The sequence below is a fragment of the Cricetulus griseus genome, chromosome 2, assembly GCF_003668045.3.
Source record: "Cricetulus griseus strain 17A/GY chromosome 2, alternate assembly CriGri-PICRH-1.0, whole genome shotgun sequence".
Classification (NCBI taxonomy): Eukaryota; Metazoa; Chordata; class Mammalia; order Rodentia; family Cricetidae; genus Cricetulus; species Cricetulus griseus.
Window position 1 is genome coordinate 269,502,098 of NC_048595.1, and position 19,222 is coordinate 269,521,319.

Genomic DNA, 19,222 nt, shown 5'->3' on the forward strand with positions numbered 1-19,222 from the left:
CAATTTTATACTAATAAATCTAAATTTAAGAAATCCTAAATAGTTCATATAAAATTTACTCTAAAAAATAATGACTTCTGGTAATTAAAAGCTAATCATCAGCTCAGTGAAAAATATTCTAGGTTGCACTATAAAAAAAACTATAAACAGCATGTCTGTTCTACTTTCTCACTTTTTAGGTCAATCATACTGTATTAACAGCCTAATTTTCGTGAATTTGCTAGCATCTCTTAGAATTTAAACAAAGTACTTGAAATGTCATTAGACTCACTGAGAAATAAAGCCAGACAGAATTCACTAAGTATTGACAGCTGGATTGTATTACCACATAAGAACATGTATTATGACCACACTGTCACATTCTAAAGAAAAAAGAAAAAAAAAAAAAATCCCTAGCATAAAACTGATTATTGCTTTTAATATATAAGTTTTTTTCCTTGTTTATAACTGCTGTGTACTGACCAAAAATAGCTAACATTAAAACAAAGAATAGAAACATCCGAAACACTTAATTTAAAAAAATTTAGAATTATCAGTAAGACAAGTACAAAGAGTTAAACACCTACCATAATGCTATTTTAAAATCATTACTTACAACATTCTTTAAAATCATTACTACAATAATGTAAATTTCCTACTTTGGGTTCTTACCTTTTTAAAAACTTTCCTGTCTTTGCTGTTTCCTGATCTCCTCCATCAGGATAAAAAGAGGACCGCCCCCTAGATTCCTCTCTTGGAGCATTCTGTGGTGCAACTGTCTTTGCAGGGCTTCTTCGTGAAGGGATATGATGAATCGGACTATTCTGGGAAGGACTGTATCGACTAGACCCATTTCCAACAGAACCAGATCCAGACCTTTCAGGACTGTGCTGAATGGAATGTGAATGCTGAGAAGGGGTATTTTTGGCAGAGTGGACTGTACTAAGCATGGGGGCATCTGAGCAAGATGAACTCTGACTGGGTGGTGTAGCAATAGGTGAAGGACTATGAGGTGATCTTGGACTATTATCATAGGCTGAAAGGCCAGGCCAGATATCACCAGATGTGGCAGATTTATTAAACTCATCAATAGACTCAGATGGGTCATGTTCAAATGTATCCTTTGGTTCCTCCTGTGATTTGCTTTTTAAAGGACTCTCTTCTTGGGGTTCCCCTTCAGCTTTTTTGGTTTGTTTTTCCTGAGACCCTCGTCTTTTAGAGACAGGAGATTTGCTATATGGGGATGAAGAACGAGATGATGATGATCTTGGAGACCTAGAGGATCTGTATGATCGACGGGATCTGCTTCGGGATCTTTGAGAAGAAACGGATCTTCTTTTTGGACTCCTGGAACGTGACCGACCTCGTCTAGGACTCCTAGAATGCCTTCTATTCCAGACAGGTCTATAGCCACCTCGATGGTATCTACCTCCTCCTCCTTGATAATACCCTCTACCCCGTCCTCTGTACCCATAAGGCCGTCTCATTCCTCTATTATTCCTGTAATCTCGACGATAATCTCTAGAATAAATACGATCTCTACTACGAGACCTTGAATATGTCCTGGAACGAGACCTAGAACTAAAAATGAAATAAGTATCAATTTAAGAAAAATAAAGTACTTCATTCTGCCATTTTAGATATGTAGGGCTGAATAAAACATATATACACGATAAGTCATATACACTTTAAAACCTTGTTTGTATGAAGGTTTACTGTTTCTAGTATGTTTAAATGTTATGTCCAAGATAAACAACGAGAGAGTAGAATTATAATAGTCCTTGGGAAAGCAGGCACAGGAAATAGGGGAGAGGTTATCAACATATCCAACAGAAGATTATATAACGAATCTAGGCTGACACTAAAAGTCATTGTGTAAGAGAAATTTAAATGGCACTATGAATTTCTAAGTGAAAATGGAATTATATACAGTGAAATGCCACTGGTATTCAGCAAAGCTGATTATATACAACAGAAAAATTACAAACTAGTATTCTCAGTAGGCTCCCCCTTTCTGTGCTATGGATATTTGAAGAAAAAAAAATCACTTTTAAACAACAAAAAAAGGGAAATTAGCCTTTAAAGAATCAGATTCAAAAGGAAAAATCAGAAAACATATGATTCAGTGCCAAAGAATTCTTAAAGTATCCAGTTCATCTTAACATGGAAAAAATACAAAGATGTTTATCATGTATTAGCACAGTATAGTAAGAACCTCAGATCTTGAGTCATAGTTGGTAAATAGGTTATAATTTAGACAATGCTCAATCTCAACTCTAAATAAGAATAACAAATCCAATCCATGGAGTTTTTACTGAGAATGAAACACATTAATGGAGTTAGCAGTATATCTGTCAGTACACAGCAGACCCTAATTATTAGCTACTATTTCATTAGTAAAAGCGCCAGAAACCATTAATTCACCTGTATCTCTTCTTTCTAGAATGTGATCTTGATCTTGACCTAGAACTAGACTGTGATCTAGACTTTGATCTTGAAGAATGTGATCTAGAATTAGAGCGGCCCATTTCTTCTCTCCTAATCAAATGAAAGAGAAATAGGTTAAATCAATACAGATAAAGATTATTTTGATATTTATTCCCTGATACGAGCAGTACTTTTACAATCATTACTCTTTACAAATGAATACTTATAAAGCAGACCGATTATCCCTAAATAAATTTTCACTTACATAACAGATACCATATACATAGTTCTTGAACTGAACACCTATGTGCCTCAATGCAAAGCCACCAACTACAGAAGTCAGAAAGAGCAGTACAGTATCAGTCAAAAGTTGTTAGATGTTTTTCCATACCCAATATACCTAGCTCACCTGCAAAAAGATAAAATTATATAAGTATTGCAGAAAAGAAACCTGAAAATAGAACATACTAATGTCACAATACAGACTAGAGGTGGGGGCCCAGCACTACGGGGGGAGTTGTAAACCTAACCAAGAAGCTATCTGCAAACGCCTAGGAAAGGAAAATCAATGTTCTCCAAAGGAGTCCCAGTGGGTTTATTAACCACACTTCAGGGTATGCCCCATACCCAGAGAAAACCTGACCAACACAAAATGAACAAGAACATTTCCGTAGAGTCTACAGTACAGACTTTTTGTCTCATTTTGCTTTGTCTGGCTACTTTTTTTTGTTTTGTCTTAATAGACTTTTGCTTATTTATTTTGATTTGTGTTTTTGTGGTAGTGTTTTGTGTTTCTTTTTTCTCTTTCTTTTTGGTGGTGGTGGCCCATGCCTTTAATCCCAGCACTTGGGAGAGAGAGGCAGATGGATCTTTGTGAATCCCAGGACAATCAGGGCCCCAGAGTGAGTTTCAGCACAGCTAGGACCATAACAGAGAAAAAAATAAATAAACAAAATAAAACAAAAACAAAAAAAAGCCAGGCATAGTGACTCATACTGTTAATCCCAGTAGAGGCAGTCAGATCTCTAAGTTCAAGACCAGCCTGGTCTACAAATAGAACAGCTTAGGGCTATTATACTGAAACCCTGGGGGAGAGGGAGTTGGGCTTCAGAATCCTAGTTTTTCTAGATACTGATATAATCAGACCTCACTAGATACAGAAATCAGAGATATTACTGATCTATAAAAATGTGCTTTTCCTCAAAAATAAAAAATGTTAAATCAGTGCATGTACATAACAAATGCCACATTTTTTTCACTGATTCAGAAGGAAAACACACATGAGTGCACACACACACAAATATAGTCTTAGCCTTTTAAACCTATTTTTTGCCATGTTAAGTTTAACCCTAAACAATAGACATCCTGGACACTAACCCCCAGGCAGTCAAACTTCCACATACAACCAAACTGACTGTTCCAAACCTTAAATACTGTTGACCAAAAGCCTTATACTATAACAAAATTGGCACATTACATAGGTATATGTTGCATGCTGCACAAAACACAACAGAAAATTTATTGAAGAAAAACTGCTCACATGAAGACATCTACATTGTTAAATTGCTACTCACTACACTTGAGCTAACAACAGCAACAGAAACTAGTTATGAAATCATTATAGTATGTATTAGGAGTTAATGAAATCACTATCTAATGCTACACCTGTGTGTGTGTGTGTGTGTGTGTGTGTGTGTGTGTGTGTGTGTATGTATGTATGTATGTATGTATGTATGTGTGTGTGTATGTGTGTTTGAAACAGGGTTTTTCTGTGTTACTTTGGCTGTCCTGGAACTCACTCCTACACCAGGCTAGCCTCGAACTCAGAGATATGCCTACTTCTGCCTCCTGATTGTTGGGCTTTAAAAGTGTGCAACACCACAACCATTAGGCCAGGCTATATTTCTTTATATTTCTCAAAATCAAATGAACCCATGCATTGTGTTCATAAATCTTAACTTGCATATATTTTATGATATAAAAATTTATCTAAGCAATTACATGCAAGTGACTTTTTAAATTTTTTTAATTATTTCTAAGCTATATGGTCTACACACTTTTTCAAACTACTACAAAATTTTTAAACTATCTATGTAGCTACTAGCCCAGGTGGCAGACCTACACTCTTAGCTACTTAGAAGGCTGAAGCAAAAGTATCAAGTTCAGAGCCTAACCAAGATAATGTGAATGCAAGACCAGCCTGAGCTCTTAGTAAGCCCAAAAACAGAGAAAGAAAAAAAAAAAAAAGAGGGTTAGTGATACAAACAGGTCTGCAGTAGAGTACATGCTTGGCAAGCATTAGGTTCTAGTTCAATCCTTAGAGGAAAATAAAAGAACTAAGCACATAATTGCTCAGCACGTACAAGGCACTGGGTTTGTTTCCCAGCACCTAGAGGAAAATGGAAAACCAAGCTCATTTATTTAAATTTGTTTTATGTATATGGATGATTTGCCTTCATATGTGGTCACAAGCATGCCTAGTACCCATTAAGGCATGGTGTCAAAGGTGTCAAGACATCTCAAAGGTGTCAAGTCTTTGAAAACTAGAGTTACAGGTAGTGGGTGCTGGAAATTGAATGCATGTCCTCTCAAAGAGGAATGTATTTTTAAGCCAGACATTGGTGGCTCATGCCTTTAATCCCAGCACACCAAGTGTTTTTACTGTTAAACCATCTCACCAACCACGAGTTCAATGTTAGTCAAGGTTCAATTGTGTAACTTTACAAATCTCTAACTTATTATTCAAAGTAAGTAATCATGTCCATAAAACTGAATTTTCTAATCTTGTAAAAGCATGCAATTCTTGTATATTTAAATCTTAACTCTCATTAAATAATTTTGAGGGGACTGATTTTAAGACTTTGTTGTTATTATAAAACAGTACTAGAGTACATTACAGAAGACAGTAAGTTGAGCCAAACATGATGACACAGGCCTTTAACCCAATCCTTGATAGGCAAAGACAGGTGGATCCTTCCTGTGAATTCAAGGCTAGCGTGGTCTACATAGTGAGTTCTAGGCCAGCTAGGATGGGAAAGGAGGGAGGGAAGGAAAGACCCTGTTTCAAGAAAGGAGTTTCACTCAACACTGGGTTATCTGTCAGGGCTACAGAACAAGACTGTCTCAAAACCCAAGGTGGGTGGTGCTTTCCTTTTGTGTTTAAATGGCATTTTGTGTCCTAAGTCTTGGAAAACCGCATTTATAGAAGTAGAAAAAGGTAACATACAATGGAAAAATGAAAACAAAATTTCCTAAAACTAACTCAAAAATCTGAGCTTATAGAAAACACCTCCCACCCCACCCACCCCCACCCCCCCATCCCCGAAAATAAATCATTCCAGACAACTTTGTTTGGTAGCACTAGGGATTTGCCATGTTAGGCAAGTACACTACTTCTTTCTTGAGCTGTATCTCGAAAGCCAGTTTACAACAATCACTTCATGTGATTCATGTTGGCAGCCAATTTTTTCAAGTCAAAAGTAAAACCTATAGAACATGAATGTCATTTACCTTGGGCTTTATGCAGGATCCAGAAGTCAGTGATGTCTTTAAGCTACTGCCAAGATTCTTTCTGTAGAGAATGTGATGAGAAATTAAAGTCTAAATTCAAATTCCTAGCAAAAGAGTAAGTTTATGGTAAACTAGACATGCACTGCTTATAATACATGTATTAGGAGTAGCAATAAATTGTGTAGCCCAAACATCCACTCTGGCCTCTTAAGCACTGAAATTACAGGCATGCACCTTGCCTGACTTAGGAAACAGTAAACTTTTATTATAACAATTTAACTAAGCTGATCATGATGGGAAATAATCCTAGCACTTGCAAATCTAAGCAGGAGAATGGCGATTTTGAGGTTACCCTGAGCTATGGAGCAACAGCTCATTAGTTAAGAACACTGGCTGCTATACCAGAGAACTGTTCAATTCTCAGAACCCACATGGTGGTTCACAACCACCAGTTTCAAGAGGTGTGACACCCTCTTCCAGCCTCCAAAAGCACCAAGCACAAATCTGGTGCAGACCTACATGTGGACAAAACATGAAACAACAGTAACACATATAACCCACAAATTAGGGCAAGAAGGCAAGAGAATCAGTTTAAGTCCATTCGCAGTCACACTGTGAGTTCCAAGCTCCTAAACTACATGAAATCCTGCACAACTATCAAAAACAAAACTTTCTACACAATGCAGCAAAGTATCATGTAACTGATACCTGATTTCTAATTGTAGCTGTCCTTTAGGGAAAAAAGGTCATTGCATCAGAAAGATCTCAAAATCATTTTGCATTATGAAAACATCTTAGCATGTAAGTAGCCTATAGTCAATATTCATAATGCTGTATTTTCTATCATCTACAACAGCTTGATGCTCTGCTCAATTTTTTTTTTTTTTTTTTTTGATCTTCAAGATAGGGTTTCTCTGTGTAGCGTTGGCTGTCCTGGGACTCAGAGATCCACCTGCCTCTGCATCCTGAGTGCTGGGATTAATGGCGTGAGCCACCACAGTCCAGCTCTGCTTATCTTCTTAAAACTAAAAATTCCTTCAACTGCAACCACAGTAACTTATGCCAAAAACATTCTTATACAAGTATCAGACTAACCATCTAAGAAGCAATGACACAAATCTATAGGGAATCAATACTCCTAAGCTAATTGGCCATTACTATGTAAGTAAATTTAATGATATGCATTACTTATCAATACTGAAAGGTTACAACTTTGTGAATAGCATTCAGAAATTATCAGTTAAATGTGCAAGTCCAAAACCACCAGAACAAAAAACTGCTCAGATTCTTTCTTTTTGGGGGGAGAGGGATTGGTTGTTTGATTTTGGGTTTTGAAGGTAGAGTTTCTCTTTGTAACCCTGGCCATCCTGGACCCACTGTGTAGACCAGGCTGGCCTTGAACTCAGAGACCTGCCTGCCTCTGCCTCCAAAGTGTTGGAATTAAAGGCCTGTACCAACACCCACACCAGAACATAAAGTAAACTAAAGAATATATAACTGTTTTTAAGAGGCCAGCACATGCAGGGCGTTGGTGGTACACTACTTTAATCCCAGCACTCGGGAGGCAGAGGCAGGCGGATCTCTGTGAGTTCGAGACCAGCCTGGTCTACAAGAGCTAGTTTCAGGACAGCCTCCAAAGCCACAGAGAAACCCTGTCTCGAAAAACCAAAAAAAAAAAAAAAACAAACAAACAAAAAAAAAGGCCAGCACATAAATTTGAGACAATATATACTAAAATAAAAATCTATGAATCTTACTACATAATGATCAAATTTAAAAATACATTATTTTTACAAAGAAATAATACAATTAAATGTGTCAATCAATAATATCATCCCATAAATAGGCTTTGCTCTCCAAGTGGGAAGATTCAGAAAGCAGTGAAACCAAAAACCCAAGTGGGCTTTGGCACAAAACTGTATTTCTAAAGTTTGAGAAAAAGTTAACTTTCTAAATCAGTTTCTGTGAAAACTTCATCCTAATGCTAGGGTGGTAGGAGAGTTTGAAGTCCTTGCTGGTTTAGCACTTTCCTTGAGGTTGGATTCCAGCACCCGCATAAAAAGCTAGTATGGCAGTGATGCACACCTGTCATCTGAGGGCTAGGAGGCAGACAGGAGCTTCAGGAGATCACTTCCAAGTCAACCTAGAGAACTGGTGAACTCTTAAATTCAGTGAGATACCCTATCTTAGAAAATAATATAAAATCGTGAGCAACAGACAAAGACACCCAATGTCAACCACAAACCACACCCATTACACACAGGCATGCACAACCATACTCATATATGCATGTACTACAAATTACAAATAAAACTTGATTCTGACTTAAGTCATTATCACTGATTTCACCGCTAGAAATTTTTGCTAACATTTGGCCTAAACATTTCCAAACAGCTAATTTTATCTGTGTATTCATAGACTCAACTGCCAAGCCTCTTCACTCCAAATCATGATATTTTAAGGTCCAAGAAAAGCATACCAAGCAAGCACTATACAGAACAGCCATTCCACCAACCCTGACTCTAACTCCACTGGGAAATTCCTAGAGGTTTAGAGGAGAGTCATAATTATCTACATTTTAAGATGGCTGCTGTGTAGAGGACAATAACCTAGAAAAGTTCAAATTTAAACATAATAGTTATCTAGGCAAGATGGTAGCAAAGGGGGGTATATCTAGAATTTGGTGTCAAATTATACTCAACAACATCCACATATTTGTTTGGGATGTAGAGTACACAGAATATGAAACTAAGAAAATCTGATGGAGACCCCAAATTCTAACAGCTTGATACTTAAGAATCTGGGAGACAGACATGTTGGGAACAAAAAAGGTGTTTGTGGTTTTTAGGGTACACAGTCACAGACTATAAAAAAATTTCACCCAGAATTTGACTGAATTACAGACCTCAAAGCCTGTGTTTTGTTGACTACACTAACAAATGCCTTTGCCTTTAAAACTCAAGTATCAAATTTTAAAATGCCAACCTTCCCTTTACTTCAACCAATGTTGCCTATTAAAGACTCCAATTGTAAACAGAGAATAAGTTGCCTCATGATCTATTTAATTCATGTTATGTCTTTAAATATAAACTCATGCCTGCTGCTGGTGGTGGTGGCAGCAGCGAAGTTAATCCCAGCACTTGGGAAGCAGAGACAGGCCAGAGTTCAAGGCCAGCCTACAGAGTGAATTCCAGGACAGCCAGGGCTACACAGAGAAGCCCTGTCTCAAAAAAAAAAAAAAAAATGTTAGTTTAATTAAATCAAATCCATAAATATCTTAGAACCTGGGCTGGAGAGATGGCTCATCGGTTAAGAGCACTGACTGTTCTTCCAGAGGTCCTGAGTTCAATTCCCAGCAACCACATGGTGGCTCACAACCACCTTGAATGGGATCTTGTGCCCTCTGCTGGCAAGCCGGCAGAAGATTGTATACTTGATAAATAAAATCTTTAAAAAAAAAGGACTGAAACTTTAAAAAAAAATATCTTAGACCTTTTTTTATGTATAAGACTGGAGAAAAAACAGTGATTAAAGAAAATGTTCATCAAGCTTAGTGACACAAGTTTTAATCACAACATTTGGGAGGCACAAGTACATACAAGTGAGGGTCAGCCTGGACTATCTTGAAATAGGTAGGTAAGCAGGTAGGTAGTTAGACAGATCATTGATCTAGGACAAGATAGATTAGATAGGTAGATAGACAGACAGACATATCATTGATCTAGGCATGGTATCACAATCTATAAACCCAGTCTCTTGTCCCAGCACTCAGGAGGCAGGGACAAGAGCATTTCAGCAAGTTCAAGGCCAGCTCAGTCTATAAAGCAAGTTCTAGATTAAGCAGAGCTATTCAATTACACCTGTCTCAAAACAAAATTAAAAAAAAAAAATACCCTAAGGTAAAGCTGCTCAAAGTACATTCTTTGCCTTAGGATTTCAAACTTTTTTGTTTTTTGTGAGATAGGGTTTCTTCTGTATAGCCTTGACTGTCCTGGAACTAGTTCTATAGAGCAGGCTAGCCTCAACTCACAGAAATCCACCTACCTCTACTGAGTGCTGGGACTAAAGGTGTGCACTACCGGCTGATTTCAAACATTATTTAAACTAAGTTTTTATTTAGCATCCTGGGACTCATTCACATCTTTTAAAATCTGAAAAATACACTGTAATATATATATATATGTATATTAGGTTCACTCCTTAAAAGAAAGATTAGGTAAATTAATCTCTTTAATGAAAGATTAGGTAAGTTAATCTCTTTCAATCTTTAATTCCTATAAGTATGAAATAAAGTATTTACAACTTTATAGCTAAATAATGAATAGAAAAGGCTAAGCACACATGGTGTGTGCTCAGGCATTAGCATTACTGGTTAGTCTTGTCACAGGTTTTCTGCAAGCTATCCATAAATTTACTTCAAAACATCTGTTTCAGAGTACTCCTATGTTTTCAATATAGCATTAACAAGTATTCTATAAAAGTCATTCTAGAAATGCTTAATATTTGGAAGTTTAAAATGCTTCACAGAACGGACAAAAAAAAACATTAAACAAAACACAAAATTCTGAAAATTAGTAAACATAACTGACCAGATCACAGGGGGTTTTGAAACAGGGTCTCAGCTGGGCATTGGTGGCACATGCCTTTAATCCCAGCAGTCGGGAGGCAGAGGCAGGTGGATCTCTGTGAGTTTAAGACCAGCCTGGTCTACAAGAGCTAGTTCCAGGACAGCCTCCAAAGCCACAGAGAAACCCTGTCTCAAAAAAAAAAAAATTTAATTTTAAAAATTCCATGGAGATGGAGAGATGGCTCGATGGTTAGGAGCACTGCCTGCTCTTCCAGAGGACCCAGGTCCAATTCCCAGCACCCACACAGCAGTTCACACCCGTTTTGGTCATGTGACCTACCTGTAGGCACGCCCAGCTCCAATGTTCTTTGCCAGCAAACCTGTCTGTCAGCCAGATCTTTTTGCTTTTTATTTTATTTTTGTCTTTTTCTTCTTTCACTGGCTCTGTTGTTCATGGCTTGTTTACTAAATAAGGTGCCTTTCCAGGGCCCTCTGTTTAAATCTACTCTGTCCCTTTAAATCTCCTGTCTGTTTGCTAAAATGTACGGATCAGAGATTACATTCTGGTTCTCCTTTACTATTATCCAGTCCTGCTTGTCTTTGTACCTGTAATTTAATTTTATACTTATCTAGCTTATATACAATTTAAACTAAACTATACTAAGTCTCATATTTCTAAATTGCTATATATCTTTAAATGATGGTAAACATTTAAGGTCATAAAGGTATAATTAAACTATACTTAAAATATAAGCTAAATCTATACAACTTAAATTTAACTCATGTATCTTTAAATGATGATAAAAGTTTAAAAATCATAAAGGTCTATTTCAAACTAACAAAATATTTATACCACTCAGTCTATCCTGTAAGCTGTTTACAAAGGTACATCTTTTATTACAAAAAGGAATTTTTCTCTAACTAAAGGCAAACTTAACTGCTAAGATACTAAGCAGACAGCCCTCAAATGCTCAGAGATCTAGAGAATATGGCATTTAAAATGTTTTGTTAAAAAGCTTTTTATAACAAAGAGATAGGCCAGCTGCTGGCCCACCCCATTTCCTCCAAGATTGATGGGCACTGAAGAAACTTCATCTCGAGTCAGTGACAACGCTGGTTACTGAGCAACCCTGCCCTTCGCCTCAACTACTACAAAGTATTCCAGACCTTGGACAAGAGGACAACGGAATCGACTTTCCCGGCGTTGCTTGGGCCAACGGTAGGCAAGTCTTCCCAAAGTCTATAATCCACAGGTCACAAGTTATCAGCAAAAAGGCAGATATCCTGCAGCCCACTACTATGGATGGAGGACCTTGGGGATGGCTGTCCATGCAGCCTGCTGGCAAGTCTCTGTTATTCTTTAATCATTGATTCAGGTAAAATCTTATCCTTCTCAAGAACTCTGATGCTTTTGACGACTGATAGTCTTGCTAACTTAAAGCAAAACAGATTCCAGTAACAGGTATTTTAGGGTGTATCTATAAAGATAGGAAAGTCTAAGATGTATGAAAGTCTGAGAATGTAGTTATAAAGGCCTGAGGATAAAAAGGCTTAAGTGATGATAAAATGAGTTAAGACATTTAAAAAGAATAAAATATGTTCCTGATTTCTCTATTTCTCATGCTACTGTTCATAGTAAAGTTCAACAATACCACTATATGATCATAACTACAAGGTCAAGATTATGATACTTTTCATTGTCAAAAAAATCTGTCTGTTTTAAAATGGTAATGCTTTTAGCCAAGTTGCTTCTAACATGAATATGCTACTAATGTGTCTAATACTTATGTTTCCACAAACTCTAAGGATTCTTGTAAGTTCCAGGGAGCCGAATCAGATCCAAACAGGTCAGATTCACTCCAGGTAATATTCAACCTTTCCCCGGTCCCAAATTCCCTTCACTCATCTTGGGACTCCTCGGGAACCCCTCCCTCATCTTACAATCTTCCCCTCAAGTGACAGGACCTAAGAAAAAATTTTTTCTAAACTCAACCTTGTCTTCTGCTCTGTCAACATCTTGCCAGGTCTAAGAGGCGCCAGGGAGTTCCATACAGCCTGGACTACAATGAAACAACCAGCTTCCCCAGGACGTGGCAGCACCCCAACCTTCTCGGGTCCCCCAAAGATGGTCAACGCCCCCCACGTCAGCAGGAAGCAGTCTTAAGAATTCGACGCCCTTATTCCTTAACCTGCCATGTCTAAACACCCCACCTTTTTTTAATAATAAGTAGAGGTGGGAATGAAAGGTTCAGGCATTATGCTGGCCTGCCCCTGTTACCTGGTGGAATCCACTCAGGCAGAACCCTGGTCAGCCCTAGGTTCCATGGGAAAGAAGTCTGCACACAGGTGCAGAGGACCCCTTTAAAAGATAGGCCCCTGCACCTTTACGCTCTCTCTCTCTCTCTCTCTCTCTCTCTCTCTCTCTCTCTCTCTCTCTCTCTGTCCCCTCTCTGTTTCCCCGCTCTGTCTCTCTATGGCGACCGGCCATGGCGGTCAGCCATTACCCTGTTCCTCTTCTTAGTCTACCCATTCTACCGGGCCTTATAATAAACTTATAGTCAATATGTCTGTCTCAGCAATTTCTCTTTTCTTCTTTTTAAACAAAACAATAACACACAGGAAATCTCAGCATTTTTCTATGGACTATTTAGGAACACACTTCCCACCACCATACCCTGAATTTGGTTAGGATCACACAAAAAATGCAAATAAACTAGTAAGTCTTTTCTATGTAAAGGTCTTCATTGCCTAACAGCACCCCAACTATTCCAGTAAGAGCTATCTTGAGTGAAAATTGAGGACAAGAAACTTTGGGTATGCGTTTCCATTTTAAACAAATATTTGTGGCAGCAGTCTGTAAGTCTGAAGTGACTAATGGTTTTCATCAGTTTTAGGTGCATTTGTTTTCAATTTCCTTTTCAATTCTAGTAGAAAAATAAAAATTATGTAGGCAGTACTGATCCCCAAATTTTGGTTTTCCGGTAAAGGATTTCACTGTGTAACAGTCCTAGAACTTGCTCTGTAGACCAGCCTGCCTCTGACTCCCAAGCGCTGTGTTAAAGGCGTGCGCCACCACCGCCCGGCCCTGATCCCCGACTTTGATTAGATAAACCAGGTTTTGCTCGTCTATAACCCAAACACATAAATACATGGAGGACCCGTGGTTAGAAGCCACTGAGCTCAAGAGGCTAGTTTGGGATACACAGATTCAATATTCTGGCCACTCCACAGGCCAAGAAAAAAAAAAATCTTAAAACTCAAAAGGGACCCGAAGTAGTGGCACAAAACTGTTGCCCCATCATTTCCGAAGCTAAGGCAGATTAGCTGCGAGTTCGAGGTCAGCACTGGACGACGAAGTTACAACTTCTACCCCCACCGATCACCACTGCCATGTCCTGAGTAAATGTCCTAAGGAAAGCCAACAACTTAACCACAAAGGTAGGACAGCGCTCGTATGTTTCAGGAGAAAGGAAGGACCCTTCTCAGACGCGCCCGTTAAGACCCAAATCTCACGCTCGAAAACAGTAACTAGGCACCGACTGTTACAGTCAAAAGTGAACGGTTGTCCAAAACAGTGAGTTGCTAGGAAACCAAAACGATTCACACTAAAGAAGAAAAAAAAAAAAAAACTTTCCCGCCAACACCCAGGTGCTGGGCGGTCGGTTACAAACAACAGAGGCCCAGCCTCGATCTGATAATTTAAACCGGGCCTGAACTGATATGTACCCGAGAGGCGAGGAAGGCGGCTTAACCGCAACGCCTGACTTTGTCGCCCGTCACCGTTATTTCATCCAAGCCCCCAAAAGCCAGGCCGGGAGGAACAGACACCTCCCCCCGCCCAGGGCCAACGACAAGCCGGCACCGAGGCGAACGCACACACGCGGCCGCGTTGCGTTGCGTTGCGTTGCCATAGGCAGGGGGAAGAAAGGAAAAGAGCACGCCTGCGCAGAACCCGAGGTCGGGCGCGCGCAGGAGCCCCGGCCGCGGGGGTGGGGGAAGGGCGGAGAGGCAGTTTGCGCACGCGCACGGGGAGGCCGCCGGGTCTCCGGACCCGAGCCAGGTCCGCAGCCCTGCCCGCGGTTCGCGCGGCTCCCCATCCCCCACCGCCGCGGCCCCCGGCGCCGTGAAAAAAAACAAAAAAAAAACCCCAGTAACTGAAGAGCAAACGCACAAATAACGGCGCAGGGTCTCTCCCAGGCTCCTCTGGCCGCCGATCCGTCACCAGGCACCCAAGAGTTGCCAGTGCCCAACCGCCCGGTCTCCACGGCTCTCCCGAGTCACCTGGACTCAGCGCGAGGCCTACCTGACACGTCGAAGCACAGTTCCCGGGATCTGCCTCCGTCGTAACTACACAGCGGCCATTTCCCGACTCCAGAAGGCGAGGCAAAACCATAGAGGTGGCCTCGACGCGCTAGCTCGGCTCCGTCACTTCCGACTTGGGGCGTGGCCTTCAGCGCCGCTAAATAACGAGGCGGGCCCCTCCCACCCTTCCGCCCAGGCGCGGCTCTGGAACCGCTGTGGCGACGTCGCCCTAAGCTTTCTGGGAAGTCGCGTGGCTGATCTCGCGCGAAGACGTGTTGGGCTCGCCTTGCGGCGGGTATCGCGCGTCCGCGCCCGAGCTGCGGCGGATGAAGGAGGGGAAGGGGGTCGGGTAGGGCCGCGGAGTGGGACTTCGTGGCCGCCCCGCCGGTGACTCGGCCTCCTTTTGAGGAGCCCCTAGAGCAGTTAGCTGGCCTGGCCCGTCTAGAGGACGCCAGAAGCCGTTTCACTGAGGGGGAGACCGCAAAGCCGACGCAGCTCTGTCCGCAGACCCGGCCGGCCCCCGCCCGGAAGCGCCGCGTTTTTCCCGGCCTGTTAAAGGGCTAAACGCACTTAGTTGAAAACCGGACGGCTTCGGCTGTCTCCGGAGTCTCCCCGTATTAACTCGGCGTCCGGACCGGCGGTCTGGACGATTGCGTCATGGGATGGTTCCTAACTTGCCAGACGCCCAAACCTGGCCCCTGGGGCTTTCTCATGGTTGGCGTGAAGGACACGAAGCCTAAAAAGTCTGGGCGGACTCGGAAACCGCACACCATGACTCGATCTGCCAGAATAGTGAATCATTATAAATAGGCAACCCGGGGTTGATTGGAAACAAATTGCAAAAAAAGAAAGAAAAAAAAAAAACCCTTTAGCGCGTGCACTTGCTATTTTCAAAGCTGGTCTACCTGACGGGCTAAAACCGTTATTACTTTGATGTTTTAGGGCGACGTCAAATTCCTTGAAGGATTTCCAAGTTGTAATTAGCAGCCTGTCACTTAAACCCAGCATTAGAGTTTGATTCTGATACTTAACCCTGCTCAGGGCAGTCTCTTAGTCCCAATTGCCAGCTAAAAGTGGAAGTACCTGACTTTCCTGGAACGAATCCTGGTTTTGATTGTGTTTTAATTGGGCAATAGGCTTCTCACCCAGCTCCCATTCTCAAACGGTGAGAGCTGCGATCATGGTGTATGCTGGACTCTGATAGGAAGAGAGCATTTAGCAACTAGGAAAATATTTGTCAAGTATGTGAACTGTATTTAAATGAAACAAAAGCCTTAACTGTTGACAGCACAACTCTTACTTTATATTGAGACAGTGAATGCTAACTATTAAAAGTCTAATCACTCTGCAGCTATAAGTCCTCTGCGATTCTATTATAAATATTTTGAAAAGTCATCTTTTCATCTGATGCACTATATATTTTGGCGGGGGCGGGTTGGCCCCAGAGCCTGCCTGGTACATGCAACACAATTGCCTTGCCACAGAAGGACACCTTCCAACTCTTAACTTTGATTTTAAATAAATCAATGTACTACCTAAGAATGAAGACATTAAAACAAATGTTGAACAAATAAATTAATTGAGGCCTTCTACAGGGCTCAGCCAGTAAAGAAACTTTGACTCAGTCTTGATATAATGAGTTATATCCCTGGGACCCACATGGTAGAAGTGTAACAGGCCCCCAGACCTTAGTACAGCTGACTTCATGATGGAAGTACACACTCAGGCTGTAAAACTCAGCACGTAGACAGCACCACCTGCCAAAACTAAAACAAAGGCCTCATCCATCTAAGTCTATTCTTAGCTCTGGGAAAGTCTCTAAATGTACTACCCTTGCTTTTTGGCCTCTGTAGTTCCTCTTCTAGCTAACTGTTCTTAACTGAAGTATGCCAACCAGGACATGGTTTTTGTGCTTAAAAGCTCACCCTTAGAAATGCTTGGGGCTATACTGGGATCCTGAACACCCAGTATAGTCACCAGCTAGCTAGTAGATGACTCTCTATATTGCCTTAAACACATCTCTTGAGCAGTCTTCTCTGGTGAATAACCCACAATGGAAGGAGAGAATGTTCCTAAAGGTTGTCCTTTGAACTCTACAGGGAGCTGCAGTACATATCATAACATACACTTAGGCACACAATTCTTTATTTTAAAGAAATAAAGGATGAACTAGATCCATTTGATATGAGATACTTTTTTTTTTTAAACCAAGTTTCAGGTTCTTGTTTAGAAACTATGTTAGACATTGTATTGTTTGGTTTTATGTTTCAAAACCTGAAATGCCACCATTATCTGTCTATTCTTTGTAATCAATCCATTGCTGCCTCTTACAATACCAAAAAAAAAAAAATACTGAAAACATTGCAGGAGGAAAAATCCAAATGGGAATTTCATAACTGGGCATTTCATAAAATAGAAAATTATTCCCAGAAGAAATACAGGTTGTAAAGTTGGCAACCTTGCTAATATACAAAAGATTGCTACAATAATATTTTATAACTAATAAATTAATGAACCTTATGGTGTCTGCTTATCATCATCTACACAGCTTTGTAGTTAACCTGTTCAATGAGATGAGAGAGAGAGACAGAGAGAGAGAGAGAGATTCAGCCTAGTCTATAGAGCCAGCATTGATACTAAAAAACCCCAACAATAATTTTCCTTACAATATTTAACTCAAAATTGATCATATGAGAATAACCATATTATTTTAAAAGACCAGTGGGCTAGGAATATGACTCAGTGGTAGAGCACTTGCCCAGCATGTTCTGGTCCCTAGATTCCACATAGGAAGTCGGTCAGTCTCTACAGAGAGACAGAATCTATAGGGGTCAGTATACACACTTGAGAATCAGTGACTTACTGAAACCTATTTACTAAGTGTAAGAATTGGATTGGGGTTCTCTAGAGTAGCAGAATTTATAGAATGAACATAGGGAATTTGTTAGAATGACTTGCAGTCCAACTAATCCAGCAATGGCTGGCAATGAACAGAATGTACAAAAATCCAGAAGTTGCTCAGTGCATAAGGCTAGATGTTTCAGCTGGTCTTCAGTAGACTTGAGAATCCCAAAGAAGTAGGCTCTAATGGACTTGCTAGCTAGGCAAGAGCAAGGCAAAGAGAAACTTTCTTCCATCCATATATAGACTTCCAGCAGAAGATGTTGCCCAGAGTATAAAGGTGTGTCTTCTTGCCTCAAGATCCGAATCAAAGGCTTGTGTCTTCCTGCATCAAGTTCCAGATTAGAAGTGAATCTTCCACTTCAAACTAAGTAAAAATCCCTCACTGGTATGCCCTCCATTTTTTAATTTTAGTTAATTCCAGGTGTAGTCAAGTCGACAACCAAGAATAGCCATCACAAGAGATTACAAGACAGAACAAAGTATTTCTGCTTTTGAAACTCAAAGTCTAGCCCTGCAGAGATGAGTGTAACTCCTAGAACAAAGGAGAAGAAAAAAGTCTGTGTGAGCCAGTGCCAGTGGAGAAAGAGGCGAGAACTAGCTGTTCAAAGAATGAACGATGAACTGGAGAGATGGCAGTGGTTAAGAGTGCTTGTTGTTTTTCCATAGGAAAAGGTTTGGCTCCCAATACCCAGGCTATGCAACTTTCGGCCACCCGAAACTGAAGCTCTGGGGGATCCAACATCCTCCTCAGCCTCCACAGGTTCTATCTCTCCTTCTCTCTCTCTCTCTCTCTCCCTTTCCTTCCTCTCTCTCCCTCTCTCCCTCTCTCTCTTAAATGAATGACATTCCATTTCATTCATCAATTATGTATGAAATGTGTGCCAAATGGGAGCACTGATAAAGGCCAATCCTGACACCCCTGCCAAGGAGAGAGAGACACAAAACACATGTAGACACACAAGATATTTACATACACTGATATCAATGAGATATTTACATATTCTGCTATCAATAATAGGCTGCATGTGCACTTCACTCATATCTTCCTCTATCCACAGCAGTATTTGCACACACACACACACACACACACACACACACACACACACACACACACACACACTTATAACAGAGGAAATAGTAGATAAACGTGATCCCAAGAGTTGCTTTTATGTTATACTGATGAATAAATGTTGGAGCGTGCGCCAAAAGATGAACTGTGATCCGGGATGGTAAAGTCTCTTTATTCAAGAAAACACCAGGGCAAAACGCAGGCCAGAGCAAGGTTACAGGAAACCAGCAAGCGCGGCCAGAAAAAAGGGGCTAGGGTCTTCCGGTGCAGCCCTTAAGAAGCTCCCTTACTGGGGGTGGGGGAGGAGGGTTGGGGGTGAGAGAAGGGAGAGGGAGAAGGGACTTGAAATAAGCTTGTTCCCTAATTAGAACTAATAAAATAAAATAAATAAATTTTTTTAAAAAAAGAAGCTCCCTTACGTCACACCGGCTTTCCTTCACCACGCCCTTATGGGCGAGTCCCGG

General features: G+C 40.6%; 1 protein-coding gene across 5 annotated transcripts in view; it reads right to left on the reverse strand.

The window, feature by feature from the left end:
• Window positions 1-14,940, reverse strand: part of Bclaf1 (BCL2 associated transcription factor 1) — a 35,281-nt gene extending 20,341 nt beyond the window's left edge. For 3 of the 5 annotated variants that reach the window (XR_003482607.2, XM_027401924.2, XM_027401920.2), the window contains exons 1-4: window positions 14,787-14,940; window positions 5,917-5,977; window positions 2,404-2,517; window positions 652-1,560 (exon numbers count right to left, since the gene is read on the reverse strand). Coding sequence is in view for 4 of the 5 variants with exons in the window: in XM_027401924.2 (XP_027257725.1) it covers window positions 652-1,560; window positions 2,404-2,507 (1,013 nt within the window). In the remaining variant the exon portion in view is untranslated. The remainder of the gene's footprint in view (window positions 1-651; window positions 1,561-2,403; window positions 2,518-5,916; window positions 5,978-14,786) is intronic. The other 2 variants (XM_027401925.2, XM_027401922.2) reach the window with 1 other exon arrangement.
• Window positions 14,941-19,222: the final 4,282 nt, after the last annotated feature.